The sequence below is a fragment of the Melopsittacus undulatus genome, chromosome 5 (genome assembly GCF_012275295.1).
Source record: "Melopsittacus undulatus isolate bMelUnd1 chromosome 5, bMelUnd1.mat.Z, whole genome shotgun sequence".
NCBI lineage: Eukaryota > Metazoa > Chordata > Aves > Psittaciformes > Psittaculidae > Melopsittacus > Melopsittacus undulatus.
In genome coordinates this window covers 37,564,699-37,586,407 of record NC_047531.1, presented here as the reverse complement: position 1 = coordinate 37,586,407, position 21,709 = coordinate 37,564,699, and the positions used below count along the sequence as shown (strand labels likewise).

Below are 21,709 nucleotides of genomic sequence, written 5' to 3'. Positions count from 1 at the left end.
GATGTGTGCTGTATGGCATGTGCATATTGATTTCTGTCAGGGTGACAATAGGTGTGGTGAAGGGTGGTAATTTTTGTTGCATGGGGATACAAACTCCATTTAGAGATAAAAATGGAAACCCTTGGTGTCTTACACATCATTGTGACATTATTTCCCATCTGAACAAGTATTATCTTTTACCTGAAATTTCTAATTGAATTTACTTTTGGATAGAAGTATTTAAGGCAAATTTGAGTAATGCTAGTGCAAGCTTCTGAAGGGTGTTCTTCTGTATTCTTCAAGGCAGATGTAAAATGATTTATGCCTGTCCTCTGCTATTGTTACCTAGTTCAAGAGGGGGTGTTGTTTTGTTTTTCTGAATGTTTCAGACCAATCTTCAAACATGTTTCCTGTTGTGTTTTCCAGCAAGCTGAACATGGAGAAAAGGTTCAGAAGTGCACCCTTTATTAATAATTACAAGTGCGTGATGTGTAGTGAATGTGTTTTGTTTTCTGTCAAGGAAATTTTAGAAGCCTTCAAGTGGAGAGACAAAGTGGATAAATAAGGAGGAAGGCAATTGCCAATATGAGATACATCTAAGGAATAAACAGCTTTGGGAGCTTGTCAACTTAAGATCAAGTTTTACATGTTCCCAGCACGTAAGTGCTGAATTATATGTCTTCAGCTGCTGTTCCCTAGTTGGGTAGACTTGCTCGGTGAATCTCGCTGCTGGAGGTTCACAGCTCTCAACCGCCTTTACAAGTAAATAAGCTGATTCTTCCTCACTGACCACTGCCAGCTGGGGAAGGGCTTTCCTTTTCTCAGTTTTCCTGCCAATGAAGCATTCGCCCAACAAGGCCACAAAGAGCAGACTTGATTCCATTCACTTCTCAAAAACTTTCTGCCTTGCTAGATAATAAGGCTGTTGCCTGTCTGTAGGAATGAGAAGTGAGCTCTTGGTGTCTATTTAATCTTGATAAAAATGGTTGTTGGCCTAGGGGCTGGAACAAAGATCTTCCTGTTCCTGAAGCTGTGCTCATTCTAGCATCCTCCTCCTCTTCTCTGTGGCCAAATCATGTAGGGTGGAATGACTTCAGCAGGAGGGATGAAGCATCTTTCTCAGCACTTACTGAGTTTCTCTGGAGAGGTTTGGATGACTCTGGGCATGAGGAGAGTTTTTAGGATTTAGCTAAATGCCTACAGTAGCAGTAAGGTAGTACTCAGGCACCTGCATCCTTTTATGGCTCTGGGCTTTAATTTCTTTCCAGAGTCTCAGTTTCCAGTGACTTTCATGGTGCATCAGCCTTATCTACTTGAAATAGTTGAAAATACTCCTAAACCCCTGCGTTGAACAGTTGGACAAGAATCAGTTGGGACTTTCTAGCTCTGCAGGGAAATTTTGAGGGAACATCTGGGATTGTGGATAATCCATTCAATTAAAAAAAATTCTGCTAAAATGCTCTAGTTTTGCAATAATATTTTGTTGTTAATTTCAAATTTTAACACCTTACCAATGTGAGTTCTGAAACATAATGTGAGGTATGTAATTGTCATTAACCTTACAAATGTAAGCAGTCTCTTTAGCCATCAGAGCTAGATTGCTTGTCAGGAAGGGGTAGGCAACAAGGCATGTTTTTGTCACATACAGTCTGGATTAAGTCCCAAGGCTGCCTAGTGCTCTTAAATCATTACAGGTATGTTGTGTAGGGATTTTTCAGCCTTTTTCAATGATCCATATGTCTTCTGTATTACTCATGGATCCCTATGTAGTGAGTAACAACTGAAACTTATCACTCCTGAAAACAGGTTTGCGTTCACCAATGCCTTGCAGGGCACCCAAGTTGCCCCTGGACCTAACAGCCACAGCCTGAAAGCCAGTGTGCATTGCAAAAAGATGAAAGGGAGTGAAATTACTTACCAGCTACCAGCGTTCTCCTTCACTCATAAGTTCTTCAAGTCCAGGTACTAAGGTGTTTTCCTTATTTGATTCTTGGTGCCATTGCTTTCTGGCAGTTAGTAGTGGAGGAAAAAGGGATTTCCAGACACCACTGGTGGTACTCTATAAGCAAATTTGTAGTACTTGAAGATGGGACAGGAAACAGAGCTGCTTTGACCAGTTTAGTGTGTGCTATTTGCATAATGCCATATTGCTTCATGACCTCTGTTTGTTCTTGCAAGGCTGAGCTGGCACCTCATGTTCTAGTATCTGAGCAATTCTTACCGTCTGGTAAGTTTGTTGGTAAAGAGCCCCATTACCATCTGATGCAAATGGAAGCTTTGCTATGCTCTTGTTGACCAATTTTTAGCGTAGCCTGAAGGGAAATTGTTCCATTACCCAGATGCACACAAATGTGTGATAAAGAAAACAAGCTGAATAGTAATTTTCATTTGAAGTGACCTAAATTAATGTCCTAATTCGAGCAGTTACTCAAACCTATGCAGACAGGAACCTCAGGAAGAGAAGGGAGGATGGTGGAGCTGCGGTTAATGCTTTGGGGCATAGACAGTTCTCTGTCTTTGCACTGAAATCCTTTGGGACTGTGCTAATCACATAGCAGTGATCATCATGAAAGCAAAACCTGGAGAGTGAACAGTGGGTGGTAGCTAACCAAAAAACTCCAGTTTCATAGAAATCCAATTTGTGTTTTGCTTTTTGATCTTAGTCTAATATTGTGTTGAAGAAGGATATGTGGAGTTCCATGTTAAAATGTGAATGAGCTTCCTTGATATTCTGGTATTTATTACAGTTTATCTGTGTTGGAGGTGAGCTGACCTTGCAATGTTTCTGTTTTGTGGCTATGTTCTAGAGAAGCACATGGAATGTGACTGAGCCCTGCCTAGCAGATCTGACCTTGGCTTGCCAAATGTGCTGCATGTGGGATGAGTCCTGAGAGACTCCAAAGGACAGCACTTGGTGGTCCTGCAGCATTTGGTTAGGCTGGAACACTGAGAACTGCAGAAGACTCACCTGGAGACTTCGGGGAAGGGGAGCAGGGCCTGATAATGTTTACGGTTTGCACACCTTTTGTTAGATGGTTTATTCCATTCATGGGGTTGGATTTAAATTAAGAGCTTTTGAACTCATTTGCTGGGAGGAACTTGCTCTTTGTAGGGACAATTTGGTGGTACAGTTGTGACAGCAAACCCTCCTTAGTGCATACAGTTCTGCAGTGGAGAGGAAAAAGGCAACTGAAGCTTTTTACTTTCTGCTTTCCTCAGAGGTCTTGATAAAGTTTGCTGGTAAAATATGTCAGCTTTGTAAATGTGACTAATTTGTATTTATGGCAGTTTGCCTTTCCTGAGGTAACTAAGCCAGTGACCTGTGAAGGCCTCAATGCTTTTTCTTTATCTGGTCATCTGGTCATCTGCTGTCTCTTCGTCTGGTATAAAAATATTTCTTTTGCTCAAGGTGACTTTGTTTAATACTGTCATGTGCTGGGTTGTCTCCAAAGCACCTACTTTAAGACCTGAAGCAAAAGAGGAATGGCTGATAGGATCCAGAAAATCTATACTTCTGTATTTCTCCTTACATCTCTGGTGGCTGGCTTGGTGTGACACACATGTTACAGGTGTCTGCTGATGCACCCTATTCTGGAGAGCCAGGTCTTGCCCTGAGGTCTCTTATGCAGACAGGGTAGACCTGCCAAGGCTTGGTGCCCCTCCAGCTACAGTGCGTCCATGAGTTCCCAGAAACGTGTTGTCGTGAGGAGCATGTTCTTCGTGTTTCCAGTGGGAAGCTGGCTACAGCCTGTTTATGTATTTTAGCTTACACGACATGGCTAAAAACAGATAACCCAGAAAACCAGCATTGTAGTTGTTAGGCTGTAGCTATTTTGTTTGATCTCCTTTTGGCTCCATAAATCTCACATTCTTGATAACAGTCTCCTCCAACAGGAAACTTGCTGACTCAGGCTCTCTTGGGAGATGGGCAGTAGCAGAACCTTGGGGTGGGGCTGTTAATATCCTAAGGACAGATACTAATTAGAAGACTGCTGTTGACAACATGAGAAATATCACCTCCTTGTCTCACAGTCCTGTTATAGAGAATAACTGAGCAGCCAGGGGCTCACCTTTGGGGGATTTTAGTGAGCTCAGAGCTTCAGTGGAAGTGCTGGTGTATGGGCAGTGTCTGAGCACAAGTATTTCACCTGAAATAATGTTGCTTCCCTTCAAAATTGCTTTATTTAATTACTTAAGATGGTGTGGATTTATTACATGGTAAAATGAAAAATCAAGATGCACAATGCTGGGGCTTTCTTCGCCTGAGTAACTGCTTGTGGCTGAATTTTGGATTATAAGCCAGCTTGCAAAATTCTGTTCCCAGTTAGAGTGATATTCTTTGAGATGCACTATGTCAGTAATTCCACTTTGCCATGTCATGAGTCACTGCTGTGTAACCACACCACATTAACAGGAAGCACAGAAGTTTCAGTTCACCTGATTTGACTCTTTGCAAGACAGAGTTGTATATATGTAGGTCACTATATAAAGTGGCAGTCTCACCATGCATGTGTGACTTCACACTCTGAATTAAAAGAACTAGCCATTTGGTGGAAGGGCTAATAGCGATGTTTGGTGGCGTGAGGTTGTGTGCACCAAGGTGATCTGAATTCTCTTTTCTCCTGTCTGCATAAACTAAATTATGGCTCCTGTCAGCAAGTCTTATTAAGCATATAAGCAAGGCTTATGTTTTACTGAGATTGGCAGCAGTTGTCTCGAGAGGCAGGACCACTGGACTAACATCTATTGTGCTTCCATTAACGCTTCTTTTTTAGTGAATCACTGAATCCTCCTGGCACTGCAATGAAAGTTACTACTTCAGTGGTCCTGGGGTAGCAGTAATAATGTTGGTAGCAGCCACATAGTGTTGTCTCAATGTGTCTCTGGCTGTCTTTTTCTTGGGTGTCTGCTACACGAATGTTCCTGAGGTGAGAATGAAGTTATTTATACCAAAGTGGTGTTTTGGTTTTATTTTGTCCCAGAGTGTAATCTAAAACTGAGACCACAATGAACTATTAGTTCACTTCCACTTAGACTTTTTGTGATAAGAAATCATAGAACCAACTTGGTTGAAAAAGATCGTCAAGTGCAACCATTACCCCAGGACTGCCAAGTCCAGCACTAAACCATGGTGCTGAGGGCCTCATCTACACAGTTTTTTGGACACGTCCAGGGATGGTGATTTCCCCCACTGCCCTGAGCAGCCTGTTCCAATGCCTGATCACACCTTCAGTGAAGAATTTTTTCCTAATATCCAGTATAAGCTTCCCCTGGCACAGCTTTAGGCAGTTACTTCTTGTCCTGTCACTTGTTACTTGGGAGAAGAGGCAGACCTCCACCTCCCTACAACTTCCTTTCAGGTATCTGTAGAGAGTGACAAGGTACCCCTGCGCCCTCTCTTCTCCAGAATAAACAACCCCAGTTCCCTCAGCCATTCCTCATCAGACTTGTGCTTCAGATCCTTCACCAGCTTTGTTGCCCTTTTCTGGACCCACTCCAGCACCTCAATGTCTTTCTTGTAGTGAGTGACCCAGAACTGAACACAGGATTCTAGGTGCAGCCTCAGAAATGCTGGTTTTATGATGTTTATTATATAGCATTTTAGGGAACCCAAAATTATGTAACAGAACCAAAAGACTTTGATGAAATACCAGATACACAAGCAAAAGTGTTACTGTTAGAGGAAATGTGTTACTCACTGTCTAACAAAAGTGTTACTGTCAGGGGAGGTAGGTGAATTGCACATCCTCTGCAAAAAGCCTGAGTCAGCAGTGTCTGTACTGAGACCTGACACAAGAGTCTTTCCCAAAGTCACCTCATGCTCCCAGGCTAAGCAATTTTAATAGTACTGCTCCTCATAACAGCAGATTCACAGTATCTGTCTTACACAACATTAAACCTATCATGAAGAAAGCAAAAATACAACGGTCAAATGCCACATGTCCTCTCCGAATCTCTGTGTTGATACAATTTCCTACAAATAAAAAATTAATTCCGTCTGCCATTTTTAATGGTCATGCCCAGAAGATACTTGCATATGTACTAGAATGTTTCCATAACAAATGGAAAAATTACAGAACAGCTTAATTGGAAGTTTTATAAAGAAGAGCCAACTTCCATTACTGATGTTTTCATTGCTGGCCAGGGAACTAACTAAACCAAGGCTTCACTGGAGCTTGAGCTGAAACATTTTTAGTTTGATTTAATCTCTTCAAGCTTGAAAGTCTAGGCAAAAGCAGAGAATACCTGAAATAACATGCAGTGAACGAGCTCAGAAATGAGCTGGAGCAAAATGAAGGGATGAGCGTGGCCTTTCTGTGGAGTCGAGGGTGTCTCCCTATAGACTGTGTGTTTAGTTTTAGGCATTATGTGACCTGTGGTCCATTCCTACGGATATTTAAGCAGGAAGGATTTCATTGCCAGATAAAAGATCCAAGAGGACAAAACACAGGTTTGCTTTTCCACATGCCTGATCTTGACAAGGTTTATCATCCTGAACATGTTTCCAATAATACAATATAGTCCTAGCTGACTGGAAACGTAGTAAAGCTCAAGAAAGTTCCTGCATGCCAGCGTACTGGTGATGATACACAACAGATGAACATCAAAGTACAGTATGGGTTATTCACCTGTAGCTTCATTCAAAGTAAGAAGGAAGTGTCTGTGGCTTTTGAGGTAGATGTGATGTAGAGTTCCAGTCCTCCTCAAAAAATCCTCTGTCTTCAATATGGGTCAAGAAGTCATTGTCGAGAATATTCAACCACTACGGTTTCTCAATGAATTAGGGAAACTCCATGTACTTACGCTTTAGAAGTTCATTGCTGAGGTCAGGGATAGGATAGAGGTTTGACTCTTGGGATAGCACTGGGGAGAAAATGCAATCTGTGAAAAAAGGTTGTTTTTTAAATTAATTACACTTACAGAACAATGCAGAGGGTACTCTATAGAGGGTGTACATGCAGAGGTCTCCAATAATTTTGAATTAAAAACATAGCTACTAATCTTAAGTATTAAAAATATCATTAAACCTAGAAAAAGTCATAAAACTAAGAAGGAAGATTACTTTTTTCCCCCACCTGAGCTTGGAGAGGTCTTTCTCAGTGTTCATTTTTGTTTGCTAGTTTTCGAGAGAACTTCGCTTTATAAAGAAAGGCTTGGCATTATGTATCACAAGACATCAATAGTTCAGGCTCAAAGTGAAATTGCTAAATTACCAGTTGCTAGAATACTTGACAATGTTAACATAGGAAAGAATTAGTGAGAAAGGCTGCTCTTTTAAGACATGTTCTTCAGATGCATTTTTTCCACTTTATTCTTGCTCCCCAAAGAGCCACCAGCGATGGTTTCAGCCACAGTATCACATTTTAAATTAAATGCAGCTTTCCTTCCACTCTTCTGCCAGCTCTGCAGTTCAGAGCAGCCTGTTTGTGGAGGGGAGTCTAAGTAAGGAATTTCCTTGAGGTTCACCTTCAGCACTGACTCACGAACTTATTCTCCAGAAGATCATTGTATACCCTTCTCAAACAAGATGAAAGAGAAGTTATTCTTCAACTGTAGCAGAAAACCTTCTGATTCCTTCGTCCCTATCTCGGCTTCACCTGAGGATTGGAGTAAGATCTAGAGATAGTGCAGGTTTTTAGCCCCATCTTTCCTTAGAATGAAATGCTGGATGTGAATCTCCCTACCAGGCTGTGGTGAGCTAGACAGAAGAGGTGATAGCAGTGTCTTGTCACATCCTTGTTCAGTGCGGTCACGTAACAGAAATAACAGACCCTGGGAATGAGAAGCATATCTCCACTTCCAAAGGAATTCTCTTGACATGTTACAAGGAATAAGTGCAGCCACAACTGTGGTACATCCAGAACCAGCAGCCACCTGGTGGAAGGTGGTTGGAAGGAGGCCAGGAGGATACTCATGAGCATGGAAACCATGCAGTCTGCTAAAATTAGTGTCCAGCAAGGTTTTGAATACTTATTTTTGAGTTGGACATACAGCAGGCTAAAGGGATGGAAGACAGGTTGTAATAACTCACAGCTGCAAACAAAGGGTTAAATAATACACAGGATTTAGGAATATCATGTTGTGAAATATGAATGAATTAACTTCTAATATCCGTTTCAGCATTTCAGAGCCTGGAAAATAAAAGTGAATGATGCATGTAGGGAGGAAAATTGAATTTAAACAAAGCTTTTTTAAAGTCTCAGAAGGAGGATGTCATGGTACAGCCAAAAATTAGCATGACCATGAGGGGTGGCTGACAATGCAGATGGGAGAAAGAGAGCCTTATCAAGTCTACATTAATATTTTCTATGAAAATATTTCTATTCTGGTCTTTAATGTCTGTCTTTTGGCTAAGAATAACTCATCCTCCCATCTGCTCATTAACCTGCTGCCCCACTAGGCTTATTAGCCTGGAAATAAAAAAAATATGGAAAAGAGTTTATAAACATGTTATTGAATAGCTTTGTGGTGCTATACACATTTGGGGTGTGAAATACATCATTGACATCCTGGGTCCAGACTTGCTTTTGCTGCCTGCTGCAGTCAGGATGCTGTTAGAGGTTGGGTATGGGAATAGGTTCCTGAGCTGGGCATGGAAACCGACCTGGTGATGGTGGCTTCAGGGTGACAGGGTGCACCTGCAAAGACGCAGACTGTGCAGAGCTGATGTGACAGGTATCTGAGGGAAACTGAGGCAAGACTGAGGCATGGAGAGATTAATTCATTATGTGGATGTATCAGGGAGGCTAAAGCATAAATCTGGTGCCAGCAAGCCTTTAGGCTGCTTCCTTTCAGAAATAAGGAAAAGAGCTGTGCATTTCGACCCATGGGGTAAGGCTGGTTGTGGCTCTTGTCCTAAGCCGCAAGGGGTGATACCAAACCCCAGGGTTACCCCTGTTCACTCCCAGAGGCAGAGCTGAAGCCTCGGTTTTCCTATTTCTCACATTTGTCACCTGTGTGCCTTGTGGGTATTAGGCAACCAGGAGTTTGCATTTGTACCAGGTCTGTGTCCTCATGCATAACTGTCTACAGCTGGGTTGCAAATTACTCTCTAAAGAGAGCGCAGTTTCCCTTTGGCATCCTGCATATTTCGGACTGAAAGATCAGGAACATGGCAATCACATGGATAAGTAAGTGCATGACCACCTCTAATGACCTCTGATCATTACACCCAGCTACAGCCTGGAATATGGATAACTTTTGGAAAATGGGAATTTGAAGATCAGATATGTGATAGAGGCAGTGTTGGTCCTACACTTTTTCTGGTCTGTCAGAGAGTTTTGCACAGTGATGGGCAGATGGCCAACGACTCCAGTGGGCCACTGTGTGGGAAAAAGTATTTGAGGGTAGGAACTGTACATGGTCAGTGCTTTTGGGTCTGGTACAGTGTTTGGGTCTGACCACTGCTTTATTCCAGTGAGCAGCAGCAGAGCACCAGTCATTTGCTGCAAGGTTAATAGCTGGACTTGATGATCTTAAAGGGTCTTTTCCAATCTAAATGATTCTATGAACCAAAATTTATATAAGATACATTACCTGTTGTAAAATTGTCAATCCAATTATTGTGTTACAATCAGGACAGGATGCTCAGACCCATACAGTTCTCAGACATTTTTATGCAAAGAGAATTCAGGATTCCTGTCCCGGTAACAGCCCCTGCTTTGCCCTGCGTTAAGATTTGGTTTATTTTATAAGAAACTGAAGATTCTAATGGCCTTGTAGTTGTATTTGTGGGTTTTGTAGTGGTTAGGTAGTTCTCAGAAGAGGATACTGGAAAGCAAGAGAGTTGCTGATGTCATTTTTATTTACCACCACTACGCAAAAAAAAAAAAAAAATAGGCTGAGAGAGATGCTGTTGGCCCTATATAAGGTGCACCTCACCTCCTGCAGAGCACATCAAGAATCACTGCAAAGGTAAGGCTTGCAGCCTTTTTGCCTCTCTCACTTTGCCTTGCCCAGTCTCCCTGATGCTAACACTGCTCTCTCTCATCAGTGCTGAGCACTGTAGCTGAAACCTGCTGCGACAGAGAACTTTGGACTGTGAGACATGGCCTCCCTGCAGACCTTGACCAAGAGCTTCTTAGGATGGGTATTCTGCTGCTGCTGTTGCTTTCTCCCTCTTCTTCTCACCAGCCCTCTGCCTCCAAAAGGGGCAGGGGTGGCTTCTACAGCCCATCATACCTGCAGGCTCAGGAAGTTCAACTTTCAGCCCTACATCAGGAATCGTACCTACACCTTGGCTAAAATGGTACAGTACCTTGTGTAACCTTCATGTGGGATCCGAGGACTTCCTTCTCCATCAGTGCCCTCACTTCTCACCTTCAGCATTCCTCTCTTTCTCATGCCTTTCTCCAGAAGAAACGTGTGCTTGCAGTAAGGCAGAGTTTGGGCATGTGGAGTGGGTCTGTTGCTCACTGGTTGTGTAGGCAGGGGAAGCTGCTGCCTCTGCCTCTTTTCCTCCTCAAGGAAAAGTCAGTCCCTGGCACAGCACAGCTCCTTCTCTCAAGCGGCTGCTGCTAGTTTGGGACAATTGTGAAACTTGAGCTTAAATTTCTCTGTTTGCCCAGGGCATTTGGAGCTGGACCTGTCCATGATTCCAGCCATGGCCAGGCAGTTCCTCAGGCATCATACAGCACTTTGCTTGGGCAGGTGTTTTGGCTGCTCTTACCAGGGTGGGTCCCCCCTTGGTGTATGCCGCTGAGTGCTGCAGCATCTCCCAGCAGTGCTGTGGGCCACTGTGAGGTTGGCCACCTGCGGCATCTGGTTTAGTCATCATAGCCACTACGACATCTGATGTTGAAAAGTGTGACAGGAATTCAGACTTCTGCTTATTTATTTTCTGGTGATATTGACCTTAAATCTCATCCAGCTCAGGGGAGAAGCAGACAAAATCTCCAAGCTTATCTACCTGTAACAAAATGTCTCTGGTGTCATTTCCCTCTTTTCACCTGCTCTATTAATGATAAAAAACCTTAGGGTTTATTGTTAATTTTCACATACGGTTCCCATCCCTGCCTGACATTTCCCTTTTTTCCCCTCAGGCCAGGGCCTCAGATGAGGACACGGACAACAGGCTCATTGGGCAGCAGCTCTATGTTAACATCAGGGTAAGCTTTATACCCTTAGGTGTGAAGACTGCTCTTTGCAACCTTCTCCAGCACTCGTTGATCTCTTGCCATGAGTTAACATGACCTCTTACTTGCACACATAGGAAAACAACCGTTGCTACATGATGAAGAGGATTGTGGAGATTGTAGTGAAAGATGTCCTCACCGAGGTCAAGGACCAGTACCTGTATGCTGCGGAGGTGGTACAGTTCTTTGCATCCCTGACCTCGGAGCTGAGCAGATGTGTGAGTAGCGTTGTGTTTCTTCCCCTGACTCTGAGTTGTGACTCTTGTCACTGCTCCTGAATCTCAGAATGCTGCAAACAGTGGCAAGAGGCACTGATATGAAAGTGAACCTCAGATCAAAGATATCAAACTCGAGGTTGATAGAAGGTGTGTTTGTGTGGGAAAAAAAGCAGCACATTGTTGCATGCAGCTGTCAATGTTACATCTGGATTTTGTCTTTTTTTAGAAATTCTATGGACACAGAGATCACATTGAAAAGAACCTGGAAGAAATGAAGACCAAACTGAAAGAGGTACATTTCCCCAAAAAATTTAAAAAGAGCTGTGACAAACTCCAGTGTTTTAGTTGGATTAAGGCTGACCCAATTGTGAAACAAACTGTGCAGATTATTTGGGAGACGAAGCCTTCATGGGCATTAAAGAGGGGATTAGTGATGTTTCTACTTCAAACTCTCCTTCAGTTGTTAACTCTCTGCACATGTCATGGTAATTTAAAGCTTCAGAAGTCAGGTTGCAGGTAATTCTGTATGCTAGACTAGATTAGAATGATCTAGTTTATATTTTATGGTATAATACTCTAACAGAACTACTTGAGAGAATAAGGAGAGTAAGTTCTTGATTCAGTTTCTATGACAAACCTGATTTAAATTTTCTGAGAAATAATGAGATGCTAAAATTTATATTGTGCTCTTTTCTAGCTGGGAGAGAATGGAAAGACTAAAGCCATTGGAGAACTGGATTTACTGTTTGACTACATAGAAAATGCCTGCACTGATATCCCAAAGAAGGGAGGGAACAAGAAGAAAAACTGAAAAAATTTCAGGTCTTCAGATCAGCCTTTAATAGATGTCTCCAAAAATCTCTTGCTATAATACTATGGACACCCTTTCTTTCCCCTAATACCTCGATGCAGTAATTCTTCACCCATGCCAATAACAGCAAACTAAGTGGGCACAGACAGGATGCATGTTGCTGCCTGCTTTGAAAGGAAGACTCCAGGACAGTGTTTGTGGCTCCATTTCAACACAGGACATTAGTTATTTTAAAAGGCATGACCCTGTGCTCCTCCATAGGAATAAATCAACTGTTTCTATATTTTATATGCTGAGATTTGACACATGTGAATCAGCTTTGATTAAGGTAGGCAGTGATAGGTAGCCAGGATGTTTTGAGCCTTTTACTTGGAAACCTCTCTTGCATATGTTGCCCCTTTCTGACATTTACCTGAAAAGTTCAGAGTAATTCAGAAATAATTTTTGTCATTTCTATTTAATAGTAACTTATTTTAAGGTAATAATTATACTGTACTTTTATTTATATATATTAATTGAAAATTATCCAAGGAAATGTATTTATGAAGCTGTACCAGAGGGTTTTAAGTGAACTATGAAATTAAAACTGCTGTGTGATATTTATATTCAGATGGATTGTTTTATAAATGCTTATTCTTTAATTTATTATAATAAATATTTTGGTCCCCAAATGTTGCCATTTACAGAGCCTTTTCTTTTTTACTCAAACACAAGTGAGATGACATATATTGTGCCTGTGGGGCTGTTGGGCCAGCGGCTATATTCTTGTACACAGAAAGGATGCAAGCTTGGTCTGAGGACATGCTTCTTTACCATAAGGCTGCAATTTCAGTGTATCCCAAGCCAGGGCTTAACAAGGAGCATATAGGTCAATCCTTCTCTTGGAGGGTGGTAGGAAAATTAGCATCATTTATGAGAATCATTAATTTCATTTATTGATTCTGTTTCAATGTGCCTGTAGACAAGATCCCATCTTGAACAACTGCTAGTGAAAAGTCCCGAACTCTGTCTCCTGAGATGAAGACAAAACAGCCAGCAGTTGCTACTGAAAACTCAGACCACTGTGTTCTGGCTGCCTCATGGGCATGCTGAGCACAGTGCTCTGCAGCATCAGGGATTTGAGAGTGCTTGAGAGGTGCTTGGTGCCTACTCCTAACACAAGATCCCAGGCAGGAAAAAAAAGAAAATAAGTCACTGAAGAGCAGTTTAATCCATGTCATTCAGCAATGGCCCTGGGCAAAGACACAGGAGTTGCTTTGGTGCAGCAAGGGATACTGCTAGCTGGACTAAGTTAAAGAGGTGAAAAGCATCCAAATAGTGAGAAAGCCAGAGGAAATGTGTAATAACATTGTCAGCAACTGGTGAAGGCTTCTTGAGCAAGGCTTTACCATTTTTTCATCAGGGAAACAGGAATCCAATCCAAATTAAAACAAAACCAGAACACCATTAATATCCTCAAATAAAGGACTAAGGGTGGTAGTGCAGATAAGGAGGGCAAAGTTTGTAAACACAGCATATCAGCAACATAAAGGTAAAAATGCTTGCTAAAAGGATATCAAGATGACATCCCATATCTGAAGGGGGCCTACAGGGATGCTGGTGAGGGACTATTCATTAGGGACTGTAGTGATAAGACAAGGGGTAATGGGTTTAAACTTAAACAACAGAGGTTTAGACTGAATATAAGAAATTCTTTAGTGTGAGGGTGGTGAGGCACAGGAATGGGTTGCCCAGGGAAGTTGTGAATGCTCCACCCCTGGCAGTGTTCAAGGCCAGGTTGGATGAAGCCTTGGGTGACATGGTTTAGTGTGAGGTGTCCCTGTCCATGGCAGGGGGGTTGGAACTAGATGATCTTAAGGTCCTTTCCAACCCTAACTATTCTGTGATTCTATGATTTTGCTATAATATAGGAAAAATGTTGGCAGGAAATTTGCCTTGATCTACCTGGGTGGGTTCATCAATTAAATGCAAAGAGAAATTAAAGTCCATAAACAGCTAGTTTCAATTTATATCAGCTGTTGAGGTTAAACGACACTAAAATTGAATTAAAACATCCCATACTGCTTTCAAACAAAACGGATTTCAAGATAAAAGCATCCATTCATATCTAATTTTAACAAAGTTTCCATGAGCTGAAATGATAACACCTTCTTGTGGGAACTCACAAACTAGACTGCCATATGACCCATCTGGGTGATGGATGCCTCCTATCTGTCAAACAAGATGCAATCAACATGGTTTACTTTGTTCCACACTCTCATTTGCATCTTACAACATACCTGTTACATACCTGCTCAGTTACATACCTGCTCAGAGTGACAGCAGAAGTGTCCCAACAGTGACAGCCAGCCAGAATTTGGTACCAAATAACTATGTTGGGGGTGTAACCTTTTGATATATTCAGTAGGATATTTATTTTTTTTCTTGTGGGATAAGAAATGATATTGTCAAAAGCTGTTGGCCAGCATCCTTTCTCTTATAACTTGAGCTTGTGACAGCTGAAAGCAAAGAGAGGGAATTAAGCACCAAGTGGAGAACTCATCTCACTGATCTTTGACAGATACAATCTATCCCAAATCTACACCCAGCTTCATTTACAGTCAGTGAAGGGTAATAGGAACTATCTAGGTGCCATTAGAGATTTATAAAGATTGTGCTTTTGGAGAGAATAACATGACTTTTCTCTAAAAGTGCATGTTTTCTTCCTTGACTATAAATAGAGATTAAACCATGAATCACACATGCTGTTCCTCAGTGATATAATCACTTCACAAAAGGATAATTAACTTATTTCCTTCTTCCACTTCCTTTAAGCCTCTTCCATACCATCCTTGTTGAGCTGCCCTACCCAGAAATGTCAAATCAATCTCTCATGCTTTCTACACTGGGGCTAAACCCAGATAAAAACCCCGTTTTTTTCCACAAAAGTGTAAAAATTAAGTCAACTATTAATTAACTTCTCTAACCCTGGAAACCATTCCCTGGAAGACTCTCCCACGGAAACGTCACAAGCTGGAGCCCTGAAATTGTGACACAGCAGGTTGTGCAAAATTTCCTTCACAGATGTAGTTGCAGGTCATCTGTGACTTGTGGATGTGCGAAGGATGGTGGGTGATGGTCAGTTTTGAACAAATGAAGTAGAAGTTGGAGGAGGCTTCCCTTACAGCCAAGGGAAATGTGGGGGACAAGCAACTGCTGACCAGAAGTAAGGTATAGTTTCAGTTAGGCAAGATGGGTTTCAATTTAGTCAATAGTTATAGCTCAAAAAAGGAAAACCATACTGAAACATTTTCTTATGACATTTTCTCAGTGAATTATTTGAAGTTTACACTTCAAAGTAGTGTTTTGGTTTAGAATTTTATGTACATTTTCTTTCCAAGGTTGAAAAGAGATTTGAAAGCAAAATGAACTGTTTCATTTTGAGTTGGACAAGTGCTTTGGGCTGGCCCCAAATGATTTTTTTTGCTTTAATTTTTCAGTTGGGTAGCCAAAAAGAAACTCAATTGTTCATGCAATTCTAATTTCTGTTGCCCTATTTTCCTTTCCTTAGCCTGCCTCCAAGTTGTGGATTATTTGTAATTCCCAGAGGTCTTCAGCCTACTGCTGCTAGGGAAGGCACCTGCTCTACATCCTTTATTGAGGACACCTCCATTGTAGAGTCTGGAGGACCTCTTCCCAAGCAAAAATTGATGGACCTGTCTACTGCCTCATTGGCATTCTGTTGGTGTCATGAAGATTGACATTCTGATTTGTCTTTTACATTAGGCATTGACATGTAAGAGCTCCCCAACGGATTATCTTCCCTTCACTTACATTAGCTGATGTTTTTGCTACATGGATTATTATAAAACATTTAAACTACCTCTGAAACTTCATATTGCGAAGACAGAGGAACCCGAAGCATGAACAAAAGTTTCCACATCCTGCTGAGTAAGTATTGTGACAGTTTAAGAAATATCTCTTAAATACATTGCATGGAGTGTTACTCAGTTATGAGATTTACATATTCTCTGTCTGAATATATACTTTACTGACCTAGAATAATAGAGGGTTTATATTTCCAATTTGCTACTGGAAGTATGTTTTAGACAACGAACAGAACCAAAGCTATCCTGATGGTAAACCAGCAGCATATGATTATGCCAGCCTGTGTTTTAAAGCACAATTAGCTAAACAATTAGCTGCTTTGAAGAAGGAGTGTACTGAACAACAGTAAATGATAATCTTTTCAGTCATGGCCATCATCTGTGCCCAGTGGGTGCTTGTAAAATCTAGGAAAGCGTTTTCTGTTTAATCCTTACATTCCAAATACCTGGCCAAATTGAGATATAAATTGTTATAATTTAATCTGGAATTCATTGATGAGCAGTTTAGAAAGGAAGATGTTTCTACATCTTTTCTCCTCTAATGAGAAGTTAAAAAAATAATGTTAAGAATCGTTCATATATCTTCAGTGAATTGCCATGAGAGCCAAATAAACATTTTTGGAGTAGGAAGGATTAAGGCATAGCACTGAGTATTTCCAAGATCAGGCCATTTTTCTTCTTTAGGTTTGAATAAGAAAGGGCAGATCTTCAAACTAAAAGCATTTTCTCTTTTGCTTAGGGCAAAATATATCTAAATATTTTGAAAAAACAGACTGACAAATGTGTCTTTGATCAGCTGACTTGAAACTGTTGCATGGTTGTTTCTGCAAGAACCAGTAAGGTTTTTCAGTGGAAATTGTAGCCTTAATTTCAAATGACTGAATGTAAAACACTGTTTTCCAAAACCTGAAAATTGCACTGATTTAAAGTTATTTGGTCCTATAATTTTCCAAAAGAGGGTTGCTTCTGACTCCTAAAACACATTCAAGGAGTGGTGGTGATGTTCATTAAGCTGTGAAAGGAATCATGTATCTGTGGTAAAATCTGAACGCTATGAAATCATGAAGATTGACTTTCTGATTTCTCTTTTACATTAGCCATTGACATGTAAGAGCTCCCCAACAGATTATCTCATCATTTATCTGGTCCTGCTCCACAGAAGATAGAAAGAAAACTCCTACTGACTTCAAAGTGTATAAAATCAGGCTTATAGCTTGTGCATCAAGTTAATTATACTACAAAGAAAAGATGGAAGATTTCAGCGCAGATGTTAAGATGGAAGGCTTGTTTCAGAAAAACATTTTATGACATTTATTGACTGCTTGTCATTGCAGTGACCTCTTTTTTTTGTCTTAGGTGAATACTTCTTATCAAACATGTCTCTCAAATTTCTGGCTTGACCAACCTTTCTCCTTGAGTAGTTACCCTTTATAATATGACTCCTGCCAGTCTTGAATGGGAGAAGAAAAATTCAGATTATTATTCCTTTATCTTTTTTATATTTTATCAAAAAAAAAAAAAGATTGGATAACTGGGATTTTTGGTAGATAACCCCAGATTTAGGGATTATCAACTGTGATGCTCATTTTTACTGTGGTAGCTCAAAAATGTAGAATACTTGTTTGTCAAACACAGCATTTGGCAAAAACGATGATTATTTTGTAGGCATTAACATGTCATTTTCAACACAGTGATCATAGCTCCTGTATGTAACAGAGGTTCCATTAAGTTTAGGAAAGCACCTTGATTTGATGGGTTTCAGAAAATGCAAGACAGCTACTTGCACATGAAATATTCCTTTTAACTAGACGCGCAAGGTTAAAGCCTCCAAAAGAAGGAGATGCTCAACCTTGGCATTATGCTCTCTTTTTTAATCTGTTAATGATTCATGACAAAGATTTCTGTGGCAGTGATTGGGAACCCAAATCACTGGCCAAGATTCTGATGCTGCAAATCAGCAAACACCAAATTTTTGCTCATTTTGATAATAGCCTTGAATGAATCATTTGCCCCAGCTTTGGTGCCAGAAAATTAGCTAGCAAATTCTTATGTGCTGCCCACAGGCACTCACAGAGTCTCTCTTCAGCAGCAAGAATATTAGGCAGAGGAGAGAAGGTGTTCTCTGAGGGCCTGGTCCTGTTCATCAGCCCTGGGTCATGAGCACAGACTCAGGCATCCAGCCTCCAGTGTTCTATGGCTGTGCATGACAAATCCCAGATGTGGAATTCAGGGAGTTATGCTGCTTATGGGTCAAGCTACCGGCAAGAGAAAGAACCAGAAACAAACAGCTTTGTCTATGCCATTTTACTCTAGAAACCTTCTGGCAGTATTAACGTAAACTTAATTTCTTTTTCATTTTTAACTGTTTTCCATTGGTACTTTTCACATTACTTGCAGTTGCAAACTTCAGTTTAGGTTGGTAACCAGTGATATTGGAAATGAATAAATAATAAAGAATATGTTTTAGGTGAGAAGAACATGATTAGGTTTCTCTGAAAATAGGAAGAAAGGAGAAACTCATCGTTTCTTTTCTACACTTCTGGAAAGTAAAACAGAGAATTTCTTAGAGATGTAGTATGAAGTTTTGGCTGGGGGGGTTAGGTTTATACTCTAACCTGATTATCAGAACCGAGACAAGAGAGAGGTTGCAGACTGATAAATGATGTCCTGTTCTTTGCTGTGTGATTACAAGAGTATATGATAAATAAAATGTTTGTTTTCAGAAGTGAAAGATTAGTAAAGAAAAAAAAAAACCCAGTATGTTCAGAGTTTCAGGCAAATATTTCAGACCTAGAATACTTTTCAGGGCTTGCCTGCTAATTTTGAAACAGGTTGGTTGAATATAAAGGGAACAAATCTTCTGAATTTTATGCAATTGCTAAGCTTAATGAAGGGAAATCTGCTAGAAAAACACTCTTTGCCAATGTAAGGGATTCTCATGTGGAAATATTTGCTTTCAAATTGTCTAATCCAAGCTTGCAAATGTGGGCAAACCTTTCAGAATCCGTGAAGAGCTTATTTGGTGTTCCATATTGGGTCAAAATTCACAAGTTTGCAGTGAAACTTATAAAGGTTTCTTCCAGATAGGTACAAGTATGGAAAGTTTTTATTAGAGATGAAGAAAAACGTCACGAGAACAAGGCTGATGTGATTTTCCAAGCTTACCAGAGGGGTATAGTTTTAACCTCTTTATGCGGATCTAACATATGCAAATAATCAGAAGAATGATGGCAAAGTATATATGTATATTTTCTTTGTAGCAAATGTTATCTCTGAAAGTTTGATCAAGACTGGAAACCTTTTCCCATTGAATTTTTCCCCCCTTTTTTTTCCTGCTGGCACAAAGTGGGTTTTGTGAAGAAATGAAAATTTTTGCTGCTTTTTTACGTAAATATTGATTTTCTCCAGGAAATTAAAAAACTGGAGAGCCCAGAATTGATTTTAAATTGAGGGAAGAAAAAAAAAATGTTTTCATTGGTGGTTCACTGGAAACTATGGGTCTTTATTTAAAAAAATGAAAAATAGCTCTTTTCATATGGAGAACATCAACAACCTTCTCATTATTTTCACTTCACTCCCACAAACATATTAGATAATTGATACTTCTGTCACAGTTACAAAATGAATTACATGCATGGAAGATTGTAAAGTCAATGCTCTACATCCTAGTTGTAATTTGCACAAAAGTATTCCCTAATATAATTGCAACATCTGCATAAATGGAGATGGAATATTTCTGTTTTGTTTAAGAAGCTCTTAAAGAAGGTGTTTGTTAAAACATCTCTTCCATAATTTGAAATATTGCCACAGCGTAAGTAAAGAGTCAAGCCTAAAAATAGGTTCAAGATTGAAACTTCAGAAAAACAAGCTATCCAATGTCAGGTATAACCAATACTTTACTTTTCCCTAAGTTTCTAAAATAAATTACAGATAATGCAGGAAATTTCTTGGTTTCTAGATTTAACCACTATCATCATTAATATCTGCTGAATAAGATTTAATTATATTAATTACAATAAACAGTGCTATCTTTTAAATGGTAATACAAATTTTCCCTCTTTTTCAAATTTTCAATTTTTTACTTGATCTCAAATGAAAATCTCAATGCGTATTTTGACTTGTGACATCTCTTCTTTCTCTCTAAGTGCTACTTATATTTTGTTCTGTTTTTTTTTTCCAAAACTTTTAGAAGTCTCTACAATCCCTTTCTTATGAATACTACCAACAAGAAACTCAGATTTTACTGCACCTGCAGGTACTCCTCTAGCCTGTGCCACTGAACCTCTCATGACTAATTCATTATTTTGCTCCTATATATACTCTACCAAAAAAATGACAGATGTGATCATATCTGATCATTAAATAAGTAAATTTTCTACAAAAAAAAGCCCCTACTGATGACATTCATTGAAAGCACTGCTTCAGAAACAAGGAAGATGTAGAGTGGAAAACAAGCCCAGAGACATGAAGGGTTTGAATGAAAGGTGGGGAGATGGCACCATGGCAGCAATTTCTGAGTGAAGGTCATAGACTTCTCAGCACTCAAGAGCTACTTCTGAAAGAAAAGTAACAGAAGAAAGCACATTTACTACTGATAGGTTTAAGCTTACTGGAAGAAGAATGACACCTTCAATGAAAAAATGCTCTGGAACATCACTTTCCAGCCTACTGCACAGTTGCTTCCCTCACTTTTATTCGCTGGTGCTAGTATTGGAGCATCAAGGTTGTGGCTGTTCTGCAGCAGTCAGTCCAACAGCAGCCAGGATTTTGATACGAATCTTATTTGAGATGGGGAAGCATCCTGAGAGATGGCTTGGCAAGTATTTCACATTTTACTGTGCAGGAGTTTTTGTTGGTGTTTGAAAGTGGCAGGCTAAAAATGATTCAGCTTCCAGCAAACAGAAAACCTTTAGCTGGATGACTTCAGTTCTTCACTGAAACAGTAGAAATACACTACAAGCAAACAGTCCCTACATTATATTTTTTTTTTCTAGTAAAAGACTATCCTTGGCAATAAAAATCAGATATAATGATTTTTGTTAATGGGGTTTGTATTGCTGCCTGCGATTAACATGGCCATGCCAGCTGGAAGATTCAATGCCAGAATTGTTCACCAGTGTCTGGTTAGGTTACTCATACCTCTGTATGCCCTTAACACTTTAATTTCTGAATATTGTCCAGAAATTCGATTTCATTACTATTTTAAATGACAGTTCAAATGTTTCTTGCAGGACACAGCTGCCTCTGAGCAACCTGCTCAAATCATGTCTTACATAATGTTCTTTTCCAACACCAAGATATCTTTCTGGACACTGCAGTTTCTGCAGCTTCACAATGTTCTAGCCCTGTTCCAAGCTGATGTTACTGATAGTACGATCTGTGCAAATGATCTGTTTTAGTATTGCCAAGTTGCTCAGCAGTGTCCAGGGTTGAAAGAACAGGGGGGGGAAACCTTTAAAAATAAAATTTCAAAAGAAAAGCAAGCAAGAATGGTAAAAAAAGAAAAGAAAGTAAAAAAAAAAAAAGAAAAAAGTCAGGGAGACAGAGGTGTGCACAAAGGAAGAAGGACCAAGAAGCTTTTCAGTATAAGAGTGGTGCCATGCAGATTGACCCACTTCTATCAGCCTAGCAGCTCTGGGCATCCTCCTCCCCCAAAACCAGGCCCAGGTTTCCATGTGGTTTGCATTTTGCTGTCATAAT

At 40.2% G+C, this 21,709-nt stretch overlaps 1 protein-coding gene across 1 annotated transcript; it reads left to right on the top strand.

The window, feature by feature from the left end:
- Window positions 1–10,027: 10,027 nt before the first annotated feature.
- Window positions 10,028–12,143, top strand: IL22 (interleukin 22). Its single transcript, XM_005142584.1, has 5 exons — window positions 10,028–10,228; window positions 11,022–11,087; window positions 11,192–11,332; window positions 11,559–11,624; window positions 12,030–12,143. Exons 1-5 carry the CDS (start codon window positions 10,028–10,030, stop codon window positions 12,141–12,143), a joined length of 588 nt encoding a protein of 195 aa, XP_005142641.1.
- The last annotated feature ends 9,566 nt before the right edge of the window (window positions 12,144–21,709 follow it).